The sequence below is a fragment of the Pocillopora verrucosa genome, chromosome 3, assembly GCF_036669915.1.
Source record: "Pocillopora verrucosa isolate sample1 chromosome 3, ASM3666991v2, whole genome shotgun sequence".
In the NCBI taxonomy this organism is placed as follows: Eukaryota; Metazoa; Cnidaria; class Anthozoa; order Scleractinia; family Pocilloporidae; genus Pocillopora; species Pocillopora verrucosa.
The window spans coordinates 18,666,250-18,685,852 of NC_089314.1; the positions used below are offsets into that span (position 1 = coordinate 18,666,250).

The window sequence follows — 19,603 nt, forward strand, 5'->3', positions numbered from 1 at the left end:
CCGCTGAAAACGAAAGTATTTCGCCGGCTCAGGAAGAATATGGCGGATTGAGTGAGCCTGTAACAGAGCATAACTTTACAGCAACATTTGTGCTCACTTGAGCCATACTATGATCGCTAGCGCATTGTGTCATTTGCGAATATTTTTCATGAGATTCCATGGACGTCCTAGATTTATTTCTTCATCGTGTATTCTCTTTCCCGGGCAAGGAGCTCAATATGTCGGAATGTGCCAGCGCTTGGTAACAGAGAGTACGGTGTCGCAGCTTTTTGAGGTTGCTGAGAAAAGTTTGGGGTATGACTTATTGAACATATGTTTGCACGGTCCTGAGGAAGACTTGAATAAGACAGTGCACTGCCAGCCTGCAATTGTGGTGGCTTCTCTAGCTGCTTTACAGCATGCGAAGGTCACAGGCGCAAAGGTATAAATTTAACATCTCCCGCCAAAATATTTCACCGTTAGTAGCTAAAGAGAAGAAACAGGACGGGTTGATGTTTGAAAGAAGTAGTAGTAGATCCAGAAATATGACATTTAGCTTGAAAAGTTACTGGGGCTACGGGACCATGGTCATTGGAGTTTGATCTAAAGTCAATGTGTAAGCTCAAGACTGCTATGACTTGTCACCCTTTATCAAGCAAAATTAATTGCCCTGAATTTTTACAGGTTTGCCTTAATGGATCAGATGAACCTAATTCTAACGTGGTCACTGCTGGATTTAGTGTTGGTGAGGTATCTGCCTTGATATTCTCTGGAGCACTTTCCTTTGAAGATGGTAGGTATTTATGAGTAAACATTTGTTTCAGTCTTTTAACAAGCCAGTCACTGGAAGCTTACCCAGATTGTCTGTAACTTCAGGCTCTAGCTGATGAAGTATGAAGGAAGATCCACTTTATTGCCAAAACTTTGATACCTAAAAAGCACGATCCATGAACAATTAGACCAAATGGCTTCATGGGAAATGTTGGCAAAGATACATAATTAGTGATTCATTTTTCTCATTTTTCACATCATTCAATTATTTCTTTTATGATACTCCTTTTCTTTCAGGAAAGCTTGGATAACATCCATCATTCACTACCTACAACTAATGGCAGTTATCATGTATTTGTGGCCCATAAAGGCATAGGGTCTTGTCTTGTTTTTGCAAGCAAGTGTTTACATCTGTTAGTTTTCTATAAACCTTAGGATCTGATTCATAGCTCTACCCATTTCTTTATTTGTACATGTAAATTGGGTTGATTTGTGGTTTTATCAAGATGATTTACTCCCACTTATGAGTTCTCTCTTCCTCTTCCCCGTTTGGGGACTGCCAAACTGACCATGTTACCAACAGTCTACTGCTGCCTGATAGACCTTGTAACACCCTTTGTTTAGCCTGCAAGTTGTTCTCAAGTTTGAGTTTTGGGTTACTATCAGCAGCCCCTTATGGAAAAAGTTAATGAAATCCTTTCAAAATAATTTACATTTTTTAAACTCTTTAGGCCTAAAAGTAGTCCAAGTGCGTGCTCAAGCCATGCAGGAAGCTTCTGATAAACACCCCAGTGGTTTGGTGTCCATTTTGGCACCAGCAAACCTGGATATTCATCTTCTTTGTGATCATGCAAAAGAGTGGTCTCACAGAAGTGGGACAGAGGAACCAGTGGCTTGTGTGGCAAATTATCTTTTCCCTGGTGGCTGGGTAATAGGAGGTGACAAGTCATCTGTGAAGTATATTCTGGAATTTGGAAAGGCTAAGGTGCAATAAATAGAGAATGATAAATGAGCGTGTGTCTTCAAGTGTTCAACTCAATATCTTACAAGTGAGTGCAGTGCAGTGCAGTGCAATGAGTAGGATATTGTTTGAAAATGAGAAGAGAAATTTGATTTCTAATATCAACTACATATTATTTTGTTTATTGTATAAACACAATAGGCCTTTACTGACTAGAAAAGTCAGCTCCACACTGTTTTTTCCATTAACAAAGCGAGCAGGATGGGTCCATCTTGCCCACTTGGGTAGCCAATCATAGCACAGGATTTGCTACCTCTTGCCCCATGGGTGCAGCCAGAATATGATAATAAATGTCTTGCCCAAGACTAAAACACAATGCCCTGTGAGGGCTTGAATCCTGACCTCTGCTCTTGAAATCCAGCATGCTAACCATAAAAAAAGTTGCAAAGTCAATTTTCAATCTGAGGGAATTATTAGATGTTCCTGTCTCTGTAACATATAGATTTAGCCAAGCCTAAAAGCAGAGCTTCCCTTTTTTTCCCCGCATGTCTCAAGGGCACAACACCTTCAGGGTGTGAAATTAATTTTTTTTTCTGATAGCCACTTGGCTCTTAAATTTTCAAAGTGGTAGCCAATTCAAAAAAGTTGGTTGCCATTTTTAAAGACAAACAAAACTTTTTTTTTTTATGCTGTCAGCGTGCTAGACAGACCCTCTAAAATTAAGTTAGGAAAAAGATCTTTCATGCTACATGGACACTAGGACTGATGATATTCAACTCTCAAGCTCACCTAAATCCAAGATGATGTCTCGTTATTGACTGAGATGCATGTGCTGTGTTTTGGAAACAAACTTAACGAGGAAGTTTACTGCGGATTTATCTTTGCAAATCTTTTTAATTCACTATATCTCCAGATAATGTTATGATGAAGCATTCTAGGTGTTAATTTGGTGACTAATTTTCAGGATTTGGTCGCCAAAGTGAAAAATTTAGTCGCATTGGCGCCTGTATTAGGCACAATTTCACGCCCTGACCTTGCCCCGGCCAGGACTAGAACCAGGGTTGTCCGATTCAGAGCCCAGTGCACTGACCACTGGACAACTGGACAAATCCATGGCATTGGCATGCCTGTGAAACAGTTGACCACACGTTAAAAGTAGCACCTTGTAGGTTTGTACGGTCGTACGGTCATACATCCAAATTTTTTCGGCTTGATGGGTTACTACTATTTTGTATAATTATGGGGTTACGCAGGCTCCGCTATGATTGTTACATAACTTTTGCCTTAATCTAGTTCTAAATGAAAATTAACTTTATTTTCATCTCTTAGCATGGCATCAAAAGAGCTCAGCTCATTCCTGTAAGTGGTGCATTTCATACCATACTGATGAAGCCTGCCCAGGAACCTCTAAGGCATGTGTTGGATTCTATCACTGTTCAAATGCCCAGATGCACAGTGTATTCAGGAACAAGCTGTGGACCCTTTACTGATGTGGAGCAGATAAAAAGGTATACTTAAATAACAACAATTGATATCATTAATGGAAATCAGATCTCAGCTAAGTACAATAAATCTTTTGAGGCTTGACTGGAATTTCTGTGTTCTGTTCTGTGTTCTGTTCTGGGACAAGTTGTTCTCACATTTTGCCGCTATCCATCCAAGGGGCGTACATGGCAGGATTCATTAAAACTGCTTATCAGCAGTGTACTGTCACCTAAATGACCTCTTATTGCCATCTGTTTAGCTTGCAAGCAGGTTCTCTTTGGGTTTTGCCTTACGGCTCCTTAACTTAATAGAGAGAGTTATCGAAACCCTACCCAGGTACTGGTAAATTTTCAGGAGAAGCTGATTATGCTAAGAGGAAGAAGCTACCAGTATCATCAGCATCAAGTGGGAGTAACTGTCAGTGGGTATTGGTTTTCATGGATGTAATCTTTTCTTGCCACAGAAATTGTTATGAGATTTTGCAGTCTTTCTGTTCAGTCATGTATTAGGCTTGTTAGGCTAGTTACAAGGGGTATTTACTGGGTTCATTATCATTAAGCCTTAACCCTTTACTGCCCGAGGGAAATGCTAAATTTCTAAAATGAGAACGATGAACCATTAGACGATGCATAATATATCATTTTAAAGGGATTTCCGGGGGTGAGTTATAAATGACACCAACAGGTGTGGAGGTGGTAACTGAAAATGCTGACAAGTGTCTCAAGTGAAAAATAGCACGTTAAAATTTTTCATTTGCCTGGCACATAATTGTAGATACCACTAAATTATAGCTTAGATTACAGCTCCCAGAGCATTGATTGTTGTGAGATGTCACCCTTAGCCAAAACAGGACAAAGACAAAAAGTTCCAAAAATTGCAGGGTTAGTAAAATCAAGTACTATATTGCAGGGGGCCATGATTTTATGTCTTCAGTGTGCAGATCTTTCAATGACCTTTTGGTTGTGAAAATTATTTCTAAGTCAATGATAGTAAGTCTGGGAATAACCAGTTATTTACAAGAGTTTAGGTCAAGGGTGGCGTCGCTGTTAAAATTACATCAATGTCTTACAGATTTACTGCTTGTCCAAAATTATTTGGTTGCTGGTTAAACCAAAGAGTGACTTTGATCTAATTCCTTCTTATGGTGTTACTGGTGAATCAAACATTTAGATCATGAGAATAAGAGAAATGATTGCAAACTTAAGAAGCTTGTGATAGTCACACAAATTCTCCTTGTTCGCACTTTAGGAAATGTGTAAAGAACAACATGGAGAATGTGCATGCTGATGTTGTGGTTAAACCACTGTCAGCAACTCAGCTTATCTCTACCCAATATACTCAATAACTAAGTCACTATTCAGGATTTGAGAGACGCTGGGAAATTTCTTAAAGATTAGGCTTAAGAGGGTGGCAGAAATTAGGCCTTTTCACAAGTGGGTGTAGAAATAATTGGATGCAGTTAACTTTTTCAGCCTGAAGCTGCTTGAAAAATGTAACTTGGTTTAATCAACCATTCACTAGCATCTCATGCTGTTATTAATGGTAGCAATGCTGAACAGAGTCAAAGCCTTCACCATCTCTAATCCTTTTTGTGTTTGAATGAGGTTCACTGCACTCCAATCAAGGAACTAGCCTTAGGGTGAAATGTTTCCTTAACTATGACAAGTTAAATTTCATTCTTCAGTGAATAGTTTACAACTGTGAATTGCATAATCTTATAACTCATAATTCAATAACATATTTGTAAAGTTTAAATTCAAATTGTAACATGATCCTTTGCAACTGAAGGTAGTAAAGTTGAAACATGTTTTGCAAACTGAATTTAACTCATAAGAACTATTTTTTTCCTGCTTATTTCCTAACTGTTTGGAAGAATCCTACAGTTTGTGTTATAAATCAAGCTGTTTTACTCTTCCATTCTGCAATGGCTGCTTAACACATGGCAAATATTTGCACCCTTTTAAGGAACTGTTATGAATGGAAGCAAGTCTGTTATTAAATAAGAGGCTGCTAAAAGCATTGTACCTTGCTACATCACCTGTAGTGCTAAAAGCAGTAAGAACATCCACATTTTTTCATAAAGAATAAGAACTAATTTAGTGTATAATGTTAATCAATTTTATCAGGCAAACCTTAGGGAAAATATTCAGAGCATAACTTTTAATAAGCTTGTCACACTATAACTATGAGCAGAACTTATGCACCAAATAATTGAATACATTTCATGCATGGGGTATGTGATTTACACGATGGAGATCTTGTCTTTCAGCTCTTTTTTTTTGATTTGGTTTTATGTGTGTGTGTGTGTGATTTTTGAAATTACACCAGCATATTAAGTTTCAAAGATTTGTCAACCACAATCAGTTCATCTGGACTTGGTCCAATTTTACATTTCTATTCAAATTAAGTCAAAAGCAATTGGCAATGGCATTCCAGAAAGGTCTTTGCTCCTATTTTGAGTGCTTCTGTCTAGATCTGACAGAAGCAAGTTGTTCGTAATATAAGGTGATTTCAAAAGTAGATGAACAAAGCCTGACATTAGTTAGATTCAATGGCTTTTATGTGAAGTTTTATCAGGTAGTGCTGTTGCTCCTTAAATTACCTTCACTCACCTACAATGATGCAAATAAGTTCTGTTCACTCATACAATTGTTGGCAGTAATAAGTATTTTATAAATAGCAGAACTATACCACAATCAACTACCATTGTTCCCTTATCAGGTTTGGCTTTCAAATTTGCATTTCTCAGAAGTGGTTTGATTGTGTTTTTACATGCATCAAGCATGACATTGTGAAAGCAATTGAACCTCAATCTATTGGGAAGGGTCAAATACTTGCCACTTATTTCAAATGTGATATACGTTTACCTTCCTGTAAGTTCTGCTCCTTTTTCTGAGGTAATATCAAGTTTTCTCTGTAATATGGAATTCACATTTCTTATGGAACTTAGAAAGACAATATCTCTGGTTTCCACCAGTACCTACATGTATTTAATCCCAATACTGTGCTTGTGGTTTCACAGCTTGAAGAGATCCATGGGGAACTGTTTTGTTTGTCTCTTAAATTTTCTTTGTGAATATTTTATCATTACATACTAAGTTAACAAGCAATCTAGGATCAGGAGTGAGTAACAAATTAAAAATAACTTTTATATGGTGTGACCTATAGAACATAAGGGTGGATAACTTGCAATCTTAATTATGAATTATTGAGCAACAAAGTTAATGTCATCCTATAGAAAGCAAAATACAAATTCATCCACTTTGTACTCTTTTAATATAGTTATTAATAGTAAAACATTACCACCATTAGGTGAATGATGATAAGCTTTTCTTGATTTCAATCAAACTGAGTCTTGCTTATACCATTGCTTTACATTGACTCCATCTGCTTCTGTCCTGCATGGGAAGTTTTAGTTCCTCAGCTGTCACCAACAACTCAGTAAATCCTTTCCATTACTATAACTGCTCACCCCCTGCATTCTGCATTTCTTGTGTCAACTTCCGGGGAACCAGCTCACTAACAAAATGCTCGATGACTAAACCCTGAATTTAAAATAAATCTTTGATGTTACTCTTGAAAGAAAATAGCTTTCTGTTTTCAGGGTAGAATGCCTCATATTGCTCTCTTTGTTATTTTGCAGTTTACTTGTACAGCAACTCGTGGAGCCAGTTCACTGGATGAAAACAATCCAAAATGTTATCAAACAAAGGACAAACCCAGAAAAAATCTTTGAAGTAGGCCCAGGAAAACAGTTAAAGGCTATGATTTCTCGTATTGACAGAACACTGTTGGATAATTTTACCAACCTGGAGACATAAACCATAACACAAGTGACAAAAGGATGTTTTGAAATTCAGGAAATTTATTGTGCAAGTCTGGCCTTGAATGATCTTGACAGTGAAAACATTGCACTTGGATCCCTTTGTGACATAACAAGAATGGAACCTCTACCCGAGTTTGTACTTAACTGGATAAAAGACACTACGGGCATCCCTCCTTCAAATATTGGTTGAAACTACCAAGGATTAAAAGACTAAATAATGATGGCAAACGTTTCAGATATTTCTAATGGTGACAGAAATTTTATTTAAAGTGCAACATTCAAACATGGCTTTATGTGTTGCATGAAAATTTTGCATGGTTAATTTTCTGGGGATTTTGCAGATGGTCCTCAATAAATTCAAACTAAGGGAAAACTGCAACAGCAGCAAAATAGACTGCAGGAAAAATTCACCGCATCCAGTGAAATGAAATAACTCTGTATACAAATCAAGTTTCAATTCTTACTCTGTATGTTTGCACTTTGCAAAATATCCATCTCCGAATTATCAATGTATTTAGTAGAAAATCTGAGTGAGTTACATTGTTTCCTTGCAAATGTTCAGCTTCTTGCATTGAAATTGCAAAAATTAGCTCCAAGAAGAAACTTTAGCTATCTTGAATTGGGAACATATGTCCCTGTACAAAGTTCTTGATACACTAAATACAGATCAAGGGAACATACCTGATATAAAATACAACAAACAAACAATGGAGTGTGAGTCAAAGAAAAAATTATTAAAACTTCCTATTCCATATAATTTGCAATGAGAGCTTTGGCTGAAATGTGCCCCATTTGGTTTGTAATTTAAGCATGAAAACAGGTTACACAGCGATTGTGTAAGATTTATCCCTAGGCTTGTTAACCTTACCAATTCATTTTATCTTTTAATCACCAGTGCAGGTGACGAACAATGTCTTTAAAACCTTGGTGTGCAGACTGAACTTAAAGTTTCTGTACAAGCATCTAGACATAAATGTCTTGATGCTGAACCTAGTGATATAACTGACATATCACAGTGTAAGACACATACTCAGAGGGTTCCATCAAGCAAATGTAATTATGGGAGAATAGACTGAAGTAAAAGTACATTCTTTTTCTGTCTTATCTGAATTTAAAAATAGCTCTGGGGATAAAATAATTAAGCTGTAAAATTCCTCTGTTTCTAGATGTTTTTTTTAATTACATTAAATTTAATTTAATTGCACAGACCAGGAAATCTTGGCTGATTATGTCAAGTTGGCTTACTCTTAAAACTTCCTAGTAAATACAATAAAAGTTCTCTGTGGTTTGACCTTACTGTTTTAGCTTTCTTTCATGTTTTAAGATATATTTATTTAGTAGGACAATGCTCTCAGTATGTATCCCTTAGCAGCAGCAAGGTTCGTCTTGTTGAATACTGTGGCAGCAGTCGTAGAAAAGGCTGCCTAAGGGTCCTGGTTGATGGCAGTTTTTTCAAGTCTAAGTCGCAGTTTCACTTCTTACCTACTAATGTTAAGTCATTTCAAAATGAAACAAGAGGAACATTTTTATATAAATATTGTTCTCAATGTTCTTTGCGATCAAATTCTGGTTTGAAATTAGCTGCTGAGGTTAAAAGGTTCCTTGTTAGAACCTTGACCAACTTCTCTGAGGTAAAATTTTGAAGTGTCGGGTTCTGTGGTGGAAGGGCAAAGAATTAAATTGGAGAAAAAAAATCATGGGAGCAAGAAAATGAACCAAAAACAAAGTAAATCCACATGTAACACAAGGTCCAGGAATGGGACACCACAGTCATGGGAGGTGAGAACTCTTGCACCATCACTGTTTCCCTTGCGCAAATTCACTCGAACTTCTTGACGCTGCCATAAGCATCCTACAAGGTTGGTTAAATTCATCAAAAAAAAAGAAAGAAGATGCATGTTTTGTGTTCTGGTATTCGTAATTGGTCAACAAGGTCATAGGAAAGCACATTATAACTGATAGTACATCTCTTCCATTAGGAGAATAATTGAATACCAAAGAATTGTTAAGGAAACTTTGACTTTAGCCTGGAAAAACACCTTCAGTGGACTATCATTCCGTGCATGGAGTGTGACACTGTTCCTGGTCAAAGCAGAAAACATCCTTTAGGCACAATGTGGGCCATTTTGCCACAGCAAGTTCATTTTTTTGCTTGTAAGCCAGTGTCTCTATAAATAGCAACGCTCTTTTTCAAGTGGCAGACAATAACCTTCACAATAATGTAATAAATTCAAATTGTTTAAATTTAATTCAATAAATTAGTACGAAACAGTCCTGGTTATTATATTATAACATCTAGCTGTCCTTGTTTTGAACAGTAATATTATGGCACAAAATTATTACATATAACCCTTGCAATTCCTCAAATACAACTTTGAAGATAAACTGTACAGGAGAGCGTCAAAATAAGTGTTCAAATCTGATAAGAGAGATTTCTACACCTTGATATTTACGAAATATTCTATGAAGATAATAGCAGAACAATATATTAAGCTTGAGAGCTAGTTCAATAAATAATGTGCCACAAAGTTGTATTTCAAGAATTGCAAAGGAAAAGTTTAGCATTTGCGAGGAATACACTCAAACAATCTCTAAGAATTAATTTAGTAATCAAAACCTCGAACGCATGATCTACAATATTCTAAAATAGGGACGGACATTCTCAATTTTGGAATTTTTTACTAGGAATTTTTTACTTCAATAACGAGCACATCAATGAATTTTCTCCTGATGCCACGATTTCGTTGTAATCAACTTTATTGCCATCACTCCATTTGCTGATTCTTGAAAAATCGAGAAAAAAAGCTAACTCGGAACTGTTTAATCAGATTGTAAACTTGTAATTCCAAGACAAAATTGGATCAAAATTTGTTAACCTCATTTAAACTAGTATCAATGCGTGTTCAATGAGTGAAAAGAACAAAACAGCTTACCAACTTTTTGAAGTCCATCGATCTTCAAATTAAAGATTCAAACGTGAACAAATTTAGAATAGTAAGCTAAGAATTACCTTGACACACTACGACAATACAATATACCAATGAAAACAGTAAATATTCATTACACTTCATTTTCGAAAGATTTCACTACAATCTTGAATTTGTTTCACTCTAATAAGCAATGCCGTTTCGAGGCACAATTAATATAACTTTCGCGATTTGTCGCTTTTTCTCTATCTTTAGACTGAAATACGACGACGTAACTTGAACATAATGTTCAATTCCTCATTTTTTCTAAACAAAAAAAATAAAGCTAACATTAGGAATATCTATCTCATTCATAATACATCTTTAGTCGATAATTTAAGTCAATGATTACGCCACTGCATATATGCGCGCAAAATATTCATGTTCTTGATAAAAAATAACACATCTTTAGAAATTTATTAGGCTGGGAAAATCAAATCGTTTGAAGGTGTTCTCTAGTTCTGTTTTAACAGCGATGACTACTTCTACACTTAAAACTGACTACTGTTTTCTACGATCTACCTCGATTTTAATTCCCAGCGCGCGCAAATTCTCTAAAATGATCTAACAACTGCGTCTTTCTCGCGTTTAACCGAATAAACTTTGGTTAACATTTTCGGGCGACTATCACGCGTTGCTTAAGGCAACAACGTACTTTTCAACCGAAATGATGTTGTAAACATAACTTGTTTTTGTTCAGTTCAAAGAACGAATCCTCCCATGGGATAGCCGTTATATTCCATGGAACGTTGTAGTACAAACGACTTGATTTAGTTTTCAAACAGGAGAAAAATTGGTATTCCCACGGGATGTGACTGTATCTTCCAAGCCAAAGTTAAAAAATGTCTTGACAAAAGAAAAAGACGCCTTAGATGGTTTCTTTTTAACGTATGGAATATGGACATAACACATCAATTTCAAGAATTAGCCTAAAGAATTCTCCGAAGTGGCGTTAACAATGGCATAGCTTAGAACAAAAACAAAGCTATGAAAATTCCGAAACCTTTTCCGCTTCTCGATGCAAAAGCAAGTTGAATAGTAAACGAACCTCTATTGAGATGATTCACACCTTCCCTTTTTTCAGGCCATAACGTCGGCTCGTTTGAGCTCGGCGTCCAAATTAAATTATTAACTATTTCTCAAGGGTACGCTGCCAAAACGAGATCCTTGCACAAATAGTTGACTCTTCTAACTATTTCTTCCAAGACAAACGCTTTAAATAATCAGACAAAACTCAGCATTTAAATAGATTATAAGCTTACATGTTAAAAGTGCTGTTACGAACTCGAGGTGCGTACATGACTCGTGCAACATTTTGACAAAGGAATCAAATAAAGACATTGCAAAAGATAAGCTATAAATTTCGCATTTCATATCTGTCTGGCGAGCTGTGTTCTAAATTTACCGAATAGTATACGAGCTCTCTACGTGAATGATGAATTTGTACTGAAACGAAAGACGGCGTGTATGTTGTCAGCACAAAATGGTGTGAAACGCAAATTCTGAGCTATTGTGGGTTTGGCTTAAACTGTTCAACTCTACTTTGAAAATCTCTCCGAGCCATAGGCCAATTCGAGCGCTTGAAACACCGCAAGAACTCAAAAATAAAGCTTAAAAATAACATCTCCTGACAATGAAAAAACAATCGATCGATGTTAGAGAGTTCCTTGATTTCTGCAGTCATGCAAACATTTTGTTTACATTATCTCACAGCGCTCAATTGAAGAACAGCTAGCCGGGCAAAAAAAAAAAACCTTGTCGCCATAAACGTTTCTAATAGTAATCTACTTCACACGATCATGTAAATGCAACAACACGTCGCCCAGCGTTTGTTAATGGTTTTAGAACACTTGTATGCGATTGTTACCAAAATCTACAACAATGATTGCTCCTTCGTTGCTTACACATATACCTGAAGGACGATCAAGCTGACCGGGGGCATTGCCGTGTATTCCAAACTTGCAGAGGAAGTTTCCATTGGGTTGGAAGATCTGAATTCGGTGATTCTTTGAGTCAGCAACGATGATGTTTCCCTCTTGGTCCACGGCGACTCCTTGAGGGCGTAGGAACTCTGTGTTCTTGCTTCCCTCCACTCCCAAGAACCAGGCATGTTGGAAGTCCACCCTGATCACGAGCAATCGGTGGTTGTTGAAGTCGGTGACGATCATATGGCCTTCATGATTAAACGCTACACCGCGGGGAGAATCAAACTCTTTCCAGTGGATGCCTTCAAAGCCAAACTTGCCGAGGAACTTTCCCTCTCTGTCGAAGAGTTGGACACGGTGATTACGCGTGTCCGAAACTAGAATGTTACCCTCGTTGTTGCATGCCACATCCCAGGGGTAGCTAAACTGGCCATTCTTGCAACCTTTCTCGCCAAATTTAAGAATGAATGTTCCATCGGCGTTAAAAACTTGGATACGATGGTTGTCTTTATCAGCAACGATAATGCGTCCATCGCTGTCACAAGTTACCCCTGCGGGCCGATCAAATTGTCCATTTCTAGAGCCTGCAGATCCGAACTTGAGACGAAAATTCCCGTAGCAATCGAAGACTTGAATACGGTTGTTGCTTCGATCAGCAACAATAATATTACCATCTTTATCGCAGCAAACGCCCCATGGGCGACAAAGTTCACCATCAGCTTCACCCTCAGAGCCGAAAAAACGAACGACTGGCCCTATGCCAACGTAATTTCGACCCTTGATAACTGTAACTCTGAACGGAGAATCGTTTATGTGTCGACCACGTATAGTCACTGAAACAATATGTTCTCCAGTCACTTGAGGACGATAAGAAACTGTGTAAGTTCCATTTTGCCGATCGCTAACCTCTGCTCGATAGAAGATCCCATCAGGGCCTTGTACTTGAACGCGCAAGGGGTCCCCACCGATACAGCGGTTTTCGCCTTGATGATCTTTAGCTTGCACTATAAACATAGCCACTTTGCCGCGAATACCTCGTCTTAGCCCGTCACCAGTCGCACAAGAATACGGAGCAAAAGCGTTACTACTAACAATACCCAGAGAACTAATGGCTGTTTGCAAAGCCTGGTCAGGAGGTGTGAATAATATGGCGTCATCTTCGTGGGGCTGTAATAGGCCACGTTTCGCTCTAAGTTCATTTAAGTGTTTAGATAAACGACCCTTGGCTGCGAGCAATTCTGGGTCTGAGTTCAGTTCTAACGCTCCCTCAGACGATTTGCAAACGCTTAAGACTTTACCTAAGCTAGCCTTGAGTTCATCAATCTGTAAATGAAGGGATTTACCTTTAATTTGGCGCACTTTCTCCACGCGTCGTAAAAGCTCTCTCTCCCGCTCTTCCAATGCAGCCATGTGCCTTCGTACAGTTTGCCTGATCTCGTTGGAGACAGTTTGTGCCCTGTATTCCACTTGCTCTGCGATCGCTTGCGATGAACTCACCGATTCTTCCAATTTACAAATCTCGCTTTTGGCATCAGCGATCAACTTTCCCACGATCGCTTTGGTTGATTCAACCGCCTCGCGAAGGTACTGGAAACTATGGCCTCGATGATCTTGGAAAGTACAATCACTACAGACCGGAGTAAAACATGTCTCGCAATAAAGCCGCAAAAATTCAGTTTCATGTTTCCCACAGCGTACCAACCCTTCAGAAGGAGTTTTATCGGCCATCGTCGGCAAGGGCGAAATTGAAATGGTTGGCGAAGACGCTAACGTTGATGTGGCAAGGGTTGTTTTATTCTGCATCATAGCAGCTTCTTCGATAAATGAAACGATTCTATGATCTTTGGTCATCCGAACTCTCTGATGAGCTCGAACACAACTGTCACATAGATACTCACTGCAGTCTTTACAGTGCGCCGTAACCATTGATCCTTCACTACAATTACTGCAATCACGGATCACAGCTCGTATCAAGCTGCTGGTTTCGATGCTTCCTTGGCTCGGAACAAGCACATCCAAAATATTATGACTGAAGATGTTTGTAGGTAAACCGTCTACTCCGGCCTCAGACAGAGGAACGTTTAAACGACACGTTGGGCATTTTAACCGACCATTTTCGACCGCTTCCGTCAGGCAGTTCTTACAAAAAGTATGTAAACACGGCAAAACTTTTGGATCGTCGAAGCCGTTATGACATAGAGGACACGGTATTTTGCTCTGTCCAGCTAACTTATCCAAGCCCTCGGCCATTTCACCGTCGCAAAATAATCGCATTGAATCTGAATAAACTGGGCGCAAGTCACAGTTACCACTGTGTCCTTGGCGATCTATGCAATGGAATGATTTTCGCTCCTTGAGCACATGTGATCGACTCTTTCTGGTTCACTACAGTGTGTTCATTCGCTGCGTCACTTTCATGCACACGGTTTCCTTTGAGTCACCAGCGGCTTTGTTCCGTTTTGAAAAGAGCCAATCACAATTCGTTTCAACTGATGAGAAGGCGTGGCGGGAAAAGAACTCACATGGCCATTTCATTTTGACACTACGTACCTGTCAATCAAAAACCCAGTTAACATGAACACTGACCAATCAGAGGTGCGTATTAACGATGCCTGCCGGCTGTAAATTACCGAGAACACAAGCGTGTTACATCCAATTTTATGTAATATCAAACAATAGGCAGAGACAAGAGTGAGCTAGTAAACTGCAGGATTGTACGTGACAGGTATCGCGATCCACTTGGTTTCGCGTGTAGGAGTTGGCACGTAGTTATTCACCCCGAACCTTCTCAAAACAATCTTTTTTTCGTAAATTTCGCTTTAACCCGTTGTGGGGGCAGAAGGTTGAATTTGAAAAGAGGAAATTAATTAGATCTGACATTCATGATTCGTCAACCATGTCATGTCACACAAAAACAAACCTCCATTACACTCGCCAATTAGCCAGGGGAAGGAGATCAAATGCACAGCGCTGTTGCATCTTCAAATGTTTGGCGGAAAGCGATCCCATTTCACGATCGCTTCCGCTCTGAACAATCCTGCGGTTTCCTGTTGTTATATTCGACGATTGAAATGGATAATTTTTTACGAATGACTACAAACGCTGTCCATAGCTATGCAAATTTTAAGCAAGAACTTTGACACCTCTGGCACAGAAACAGAGGACAAAGAGGCGCTACTCTGACATTTTAAATGTTTCATTGAAGCATCCAAGGTCAATGTGACGCCATCATCTTGTTCGCACATAAAAGAGCATTTTTATCGTATGTAAATCTCTCGTTTGTGACCTTTAGAGGCCACTTTTGAATCAAACATCATCATCATTCAACAATCGCTACTTTGGAGCCCTTGTGTTAGGACGCTTTATTTAGGTTAGTTACCAATGATAATGGACGCCACACAGCTCGACAAAAAAATAAATATAGTATGCTAATAGCAAACAGAAATATCCCTGTAATCACTTAAAAAACCCAAGAAGAGAACTACAGCTTTTTATCCAATTAAATGCGTTCAATCAACAAATCACGGCGTTATGGCATTGTTCCCGGCTTGAGCGTGTTGTGTGTACTTTAAAACTCGGGATATAAGGATATTTAGCAGATACTGAGCACCGGAAGCTAGGACGTGACGTTCAAAAACTCACGTCGATCATTGCGCTTATTATGTTTCAAAATCTCCCAAGGATTGCGCAGGCTAGCATGACCACTTCACTTACCCGTAAAGGCAAAACATGAATATTTTAAATCAGTGAGCTGGAAACGTAAACGTAACGAACTGATCTGTGTGTTAAATGATTGCAGTTATGACGTATAGCGCTGTTTAGATGAAGTCATTATTACGGCAGATTTACTTGATTTACTACTTACTTTACTCTGTCTTGAAGATTCCTAGCCATATGCTGGAGGAAATCTTAATTTATCCCACACACAAATCGCCGTGAATCACCCAGAGGTTTTACAGTCTTGTGAAAGTGATATTTAAGCTCTTACCTCTATATCTTACAGTCGATTACAGAAGAGACAACTAAACGAAGATTTGCTGCGTAATTTCCGAAGATGATCTCTGCCAGGCTTAGGTGCTGTGAGGTCATAACACGCCACCCGCGAGGAATGTTGCAAGCTTTTTTCTTGTCGCTGTGTTCGTAATACGTGCTCACACTGTTCAGGTTTGTAGATCAAACTGAACGAAAATAAGAGGATTCGGTGTTTTTTGTTTTGTTTTATTTTGTTTTGTTTTTTTAACCAAAAACTCACACTTTCGATAAAGCAAATAGAACTAGATGATTGGAAGTCGAAAATCCGCTTTGCATTAATGAATGACTTCAAATGAATGATAAGCCCTCTATCGTAGACCCCTGGTATGTACCGATTTGCTTTGGGTTATTGATACCTAAGCTGACTCATAGAATGCAAGCCAAGGCCAACATTATTGTGGATCAAACGCTTGCTTATCGGTCGTTACGGTAAACAACAGTTTAAGAGTAGAAAGATCATTAACTAAACATTATAAAGCATGTATTTATAGGCACCTTGCCTAAAGGCTAAAACCTCGAGATATCGGCCAAAACCGCGCATTACAGCCGTTTAGCTACAAACATGAGACGGAAAACGTTGATAAGCATGAAAATGACCGGGTGTCGATGAACGTGTGGAAGAAAGGTCATTACTTCAACCGCTTGTTTGACTTTTTGCAATTCCTTGCTGTCGTCGAAGTTTTAGGTTAACCTGTGTAAACCTTTCTGAATTTTGGATAGTGAAGTCAAAATGCCAACAGGCATGTGTCCATGATCTCAAAGTTGGTGATATTTTTTGTCTAGATTGAAAAAACTTATGACTCTTCAGGATTTCCAGAAATCTCTTTGATACCACAGAGGGAGAGAGGACGCAGGCATGCAATATGATTGTTATTGACCTTTGGAGCTTCAATTAAACTTGACATTCAACAGGTTTTCAGTGCATATTGTTCCAAGAATTGTAATTGGTAACTCTTGCCTTCCAAAAATAACATATGCAAATTATTTAAAAAGATAACTGAAGGACACTTTCTCTTTTGGATTTCCGCCATTCCAATTTCGTAGTTAAGAGGATAGATTTTACGGTTTGCTCACGATGTTCCGTGCGATTCAGTGAAACAGACTCTGAGAGGAAAACGTTACATTCAGTCTACCAAATTTCAGATAAAACTTTAACAAAGGCTCGTTAATCATCAAAAACCAACTACAAATTGAAACTGAATTATCAGAATTTGAAGCCTTGTGATTAAGTGGAAAGGTTTCGCCCACTCTTGAATTCATTTTGCGATAATAAATCATTTACAATCCTGTCAGTGTATTTTCGGATAAGAACCTTACAATACTGGCGCGTATTTTTGTTTTTGATTTATCACCAAAACAAGAGCGATAAGTCTTGATATCGACCCTACCACTGTCTCTGATTCTTCGTAACCCTTTGTTTAGTGGAGCATGTTTATGTTTTGCGTTCACTCACGCCTATTTCCGCTTAGCTACGATTGAGAATTCCCCTCCATGATCGTTTTATCGGCAGTTGACTTCTATTTTTGGTCAGGTATTTCATTTGCAGAAATTTCGCTGTTCATTGATTATATCACTGTTTTGTTAACCCTACCGCTTTTTAAATACTTACTGTTTATGGAAGAGATCAGTGAGGCGAACAGGCTGTGAATGTGGCATAGAAGAGTGGATAACTTTTTAGAGGACACGGTTGGTGTTCGAAAATGAAGCGAACTTATAATTCAGGAACCCGATTTATTTAATCAAAAGCTATTCGAGACATCAGACAGTTGAACAATCTTTTGTTTTTAAAGTAAGTGGTCTAAAGGATATCCTGAAGTAATAGAGTTACAAAAAAAAAGCAAAGAAAAAAACATTGCGAAACGAGATTGTTAAATATCGGTCTCAAGGTCGATTCAACGCAAGCTGTCGTGATATTCGCGCGCTGATAATGAGTTCGTATCATCTAGAAGAATGTTATGGTTTTTAAATGGAAACTTGGTCAATTGAAAACACGCTTAAAAGTAGAATAACTTTATTGAGTTTTAGCGAGGGAAGCGCAAAACTCAGCTGAAAAAAAAAAATCAAGAAAGATGCATACTCTTTACTCTACTGACTTTAAATTTTCGAAGTTACGTAATATCAATGATCTCTGTACTTGGTTACCGTCGTTTGTCCGTGTTGAGTGAGAAGCTTTCGTCAGTTTTTGTTTTAGTCATGCAAATTCTCTTTTGATCCCTTCTCTTGTTTGCGGCGAATTATGCAAGACTGAAAATTACGAATAGACTGCCTAATCTCTCGCCATCCTTCTTCAATTTAAGGCGAATTCTGCCGACCACCTTAATCGGCTTGATCGCATGTTCGAAGCCTTCTCTGTACGTCAATTCATTTTACATTTAAGTTCACCACGGGTCATACAGGTCATTTCATTCATAATTCATTTGGCTCGAGATTAAAAAAAAAAAACAAAAAAAACACTTCTTCCTGTAACAGTTGAACTGTAACTTAATTAACTGTATCAGAAGTGAGTGTAAATTAAGTTTTGGTATATTAAATTACACTTAAGAAGGACAGACCGCTTATGAATTATGAATTCCGTTATAAGTATCCGGTATATTGGTCACAAAAAGATGATTACTATATAGGCTGTTTCGGAAATGTTTCGGAAGGCATGCACTTAAACTCGAAACAAAAAACGAAACTACTTAAACAAAACCATCGAAACGACTAAAAATATACTTGAAATAAGAAAAAAACAGTCATAAATAATAAAATGAATGCCTGGGGGTCAGCCTTAATATTCGTCTCGTTTCGATTATGGTCTATAGGAGAAATTGTCTCTGGCTCGATGGCCGTGGGCTTAGGTTAGCCTCTTAAACAACGTTACATAATATTAAGGCTTCCTTTCTGAAACAGGGTGGTAATATGAAAAAATTTTGTTGAAAAAACTGGCTTGAGTTGTCTTCGGCTTTGAGAAGTGAAAGAACATTGTGTGAAGCGTGAAAAAGAAGGTAAAAACTGAAAAGGAGTGCTTCACTTGAAATAATCGTAGCTAACATAAAGCGTCAGGAAAAAAATTGACTTAAAAAAAATTAGGAAAAAATCACGGACATAGACTTGGTCAATGAATACTGTTATAATTCTTCTTTCTCTTCCTTATGTTCACATTATATTTGATACGGCATTCCGTTCTCCAAACTGACATTCAAGTGTCAGTTTAGAATTTCAACCGCTAGACGCTAGACGCTAGACGTTTCTCACTTGGCGAAAACAAGAAAATTAGTTACTTGGGACAGCCATAATGTTTAAAAGCCCAAGATGCGTGAAATTATCGCAGTGAAGTACAGCTACATTTCATCTTCCGCTGGTCTCGATAGTTTTAGTGGATTTTTTTCGCTTGTTCCGATTGTTTCGTTTCGTTTTGCTTTTTCGGGCTTTCGTACATGCAGTTTCGGAACGTCCGATTGGGATTATAAGAGGTTTAAATAGACTAAATAACTATCAGATAAGAATTTTAAAAAAGCAAATCTTCCTGCTGTGAAAAATCCTGACAAATAACACTCTCAGATAATTCTAAAAGCATTCGAGACGAAAATGAGTTTGTGAAAGTTTAGCGGAAATTATTTCTGTCAACGAGTCAGTCGCTAACTCGCTACTGTGGCCAATACGTAAATTTTCAAGA

General features: G+C 38.2%; 2 protein-coding genes across 3 annotated transcripts; one reads left to right on the forward strand and one right to left on the reverse strand.

Moving 5' to 3' along the window:
- The first annotated feature begins 35 nt into the window (after positions 1–35).
- On the forward strand, positions 36–8,310 carry LOC131794160 (malonyl-CoA-acyl carrier protein transacylase, mitochondrial). 2 transcript variants are annotated; one of them, XM_066163976.1, is made up of 6 exons: positions 36–421; positions 664–772; positions 1,482–1,735; positions 3,041–3,219; positions 3,988–4,077; positions 6,840–8,310. In XM_066163976.1, exons 1-6 carry the CDS (start codon positions 110–112, stop codon positions 7,015–7,017), a joined length of 1,122 nt encoding a protein of 373 aa, XP_066020073.1. In that variant the 5' UTR covers positions 36–109; the 3' UTR covers positions 7,018–8,310. The 2 variants fall into 2 exon arrangements, with proteins under 2 accessions (XP_066020073.1, XP_058967665.2); XM_059111682.2 differs by lacking the exon at positions 3,988–4,077.
- Positions 8,311–8,652: 342 nt separating this feature from the next.
- On the reverse strand, positions 8,653–14,436 carry LOC131794158 (E3 ubiquitin-protein ligase TRIM71-like). Its single transcript, XM_059111681.2, has one exon. It carries the CDS (start codon positions 14,185–14,187, stop codon positions 11,830–11,832), a length of 2,358 nt encoding a protein of 785 aa, XP_058967664.1. The 5' UTR covers positions 14,188–14,436; the 3' UTR covers positions 8,653–11,829.
- Between the last annotated feature and the right edge of the window lie 5,167 nt (positions 14,437–19,603).

Bases quoted from the DNA above. Each gene is read 5' to 3' on its own strand.
- LOC131794160 (XM_066163976.1), top strand. From the start codon at position 110: ATGATCGCTAGCGCATTGTGTCATTTGCGAATATTTTTCATGAGATTC. The intron at 773-1,481 runs GTAGGTATTTAT...TAAACTCTTTAG, and splicing joins AGCACTTTCCTTTGAAGATG to GCCTAAAAGTAGTCCAAGTG. The intron at 4,078-6,839 runs GTTAGTAAAATC...GTTATTTTGCAG, and splicing joins AAAGTTCCAAAAATTGCAGG to TTTACTTGTACAGCAACTCG.
- LOC131794158 (XM_059111681.2), bottom strand. From the start codon at position 14,187: ATGCGATTATTTTGCGACGGTGAAATGGCCGAGGGCTTGGATAAGTTA.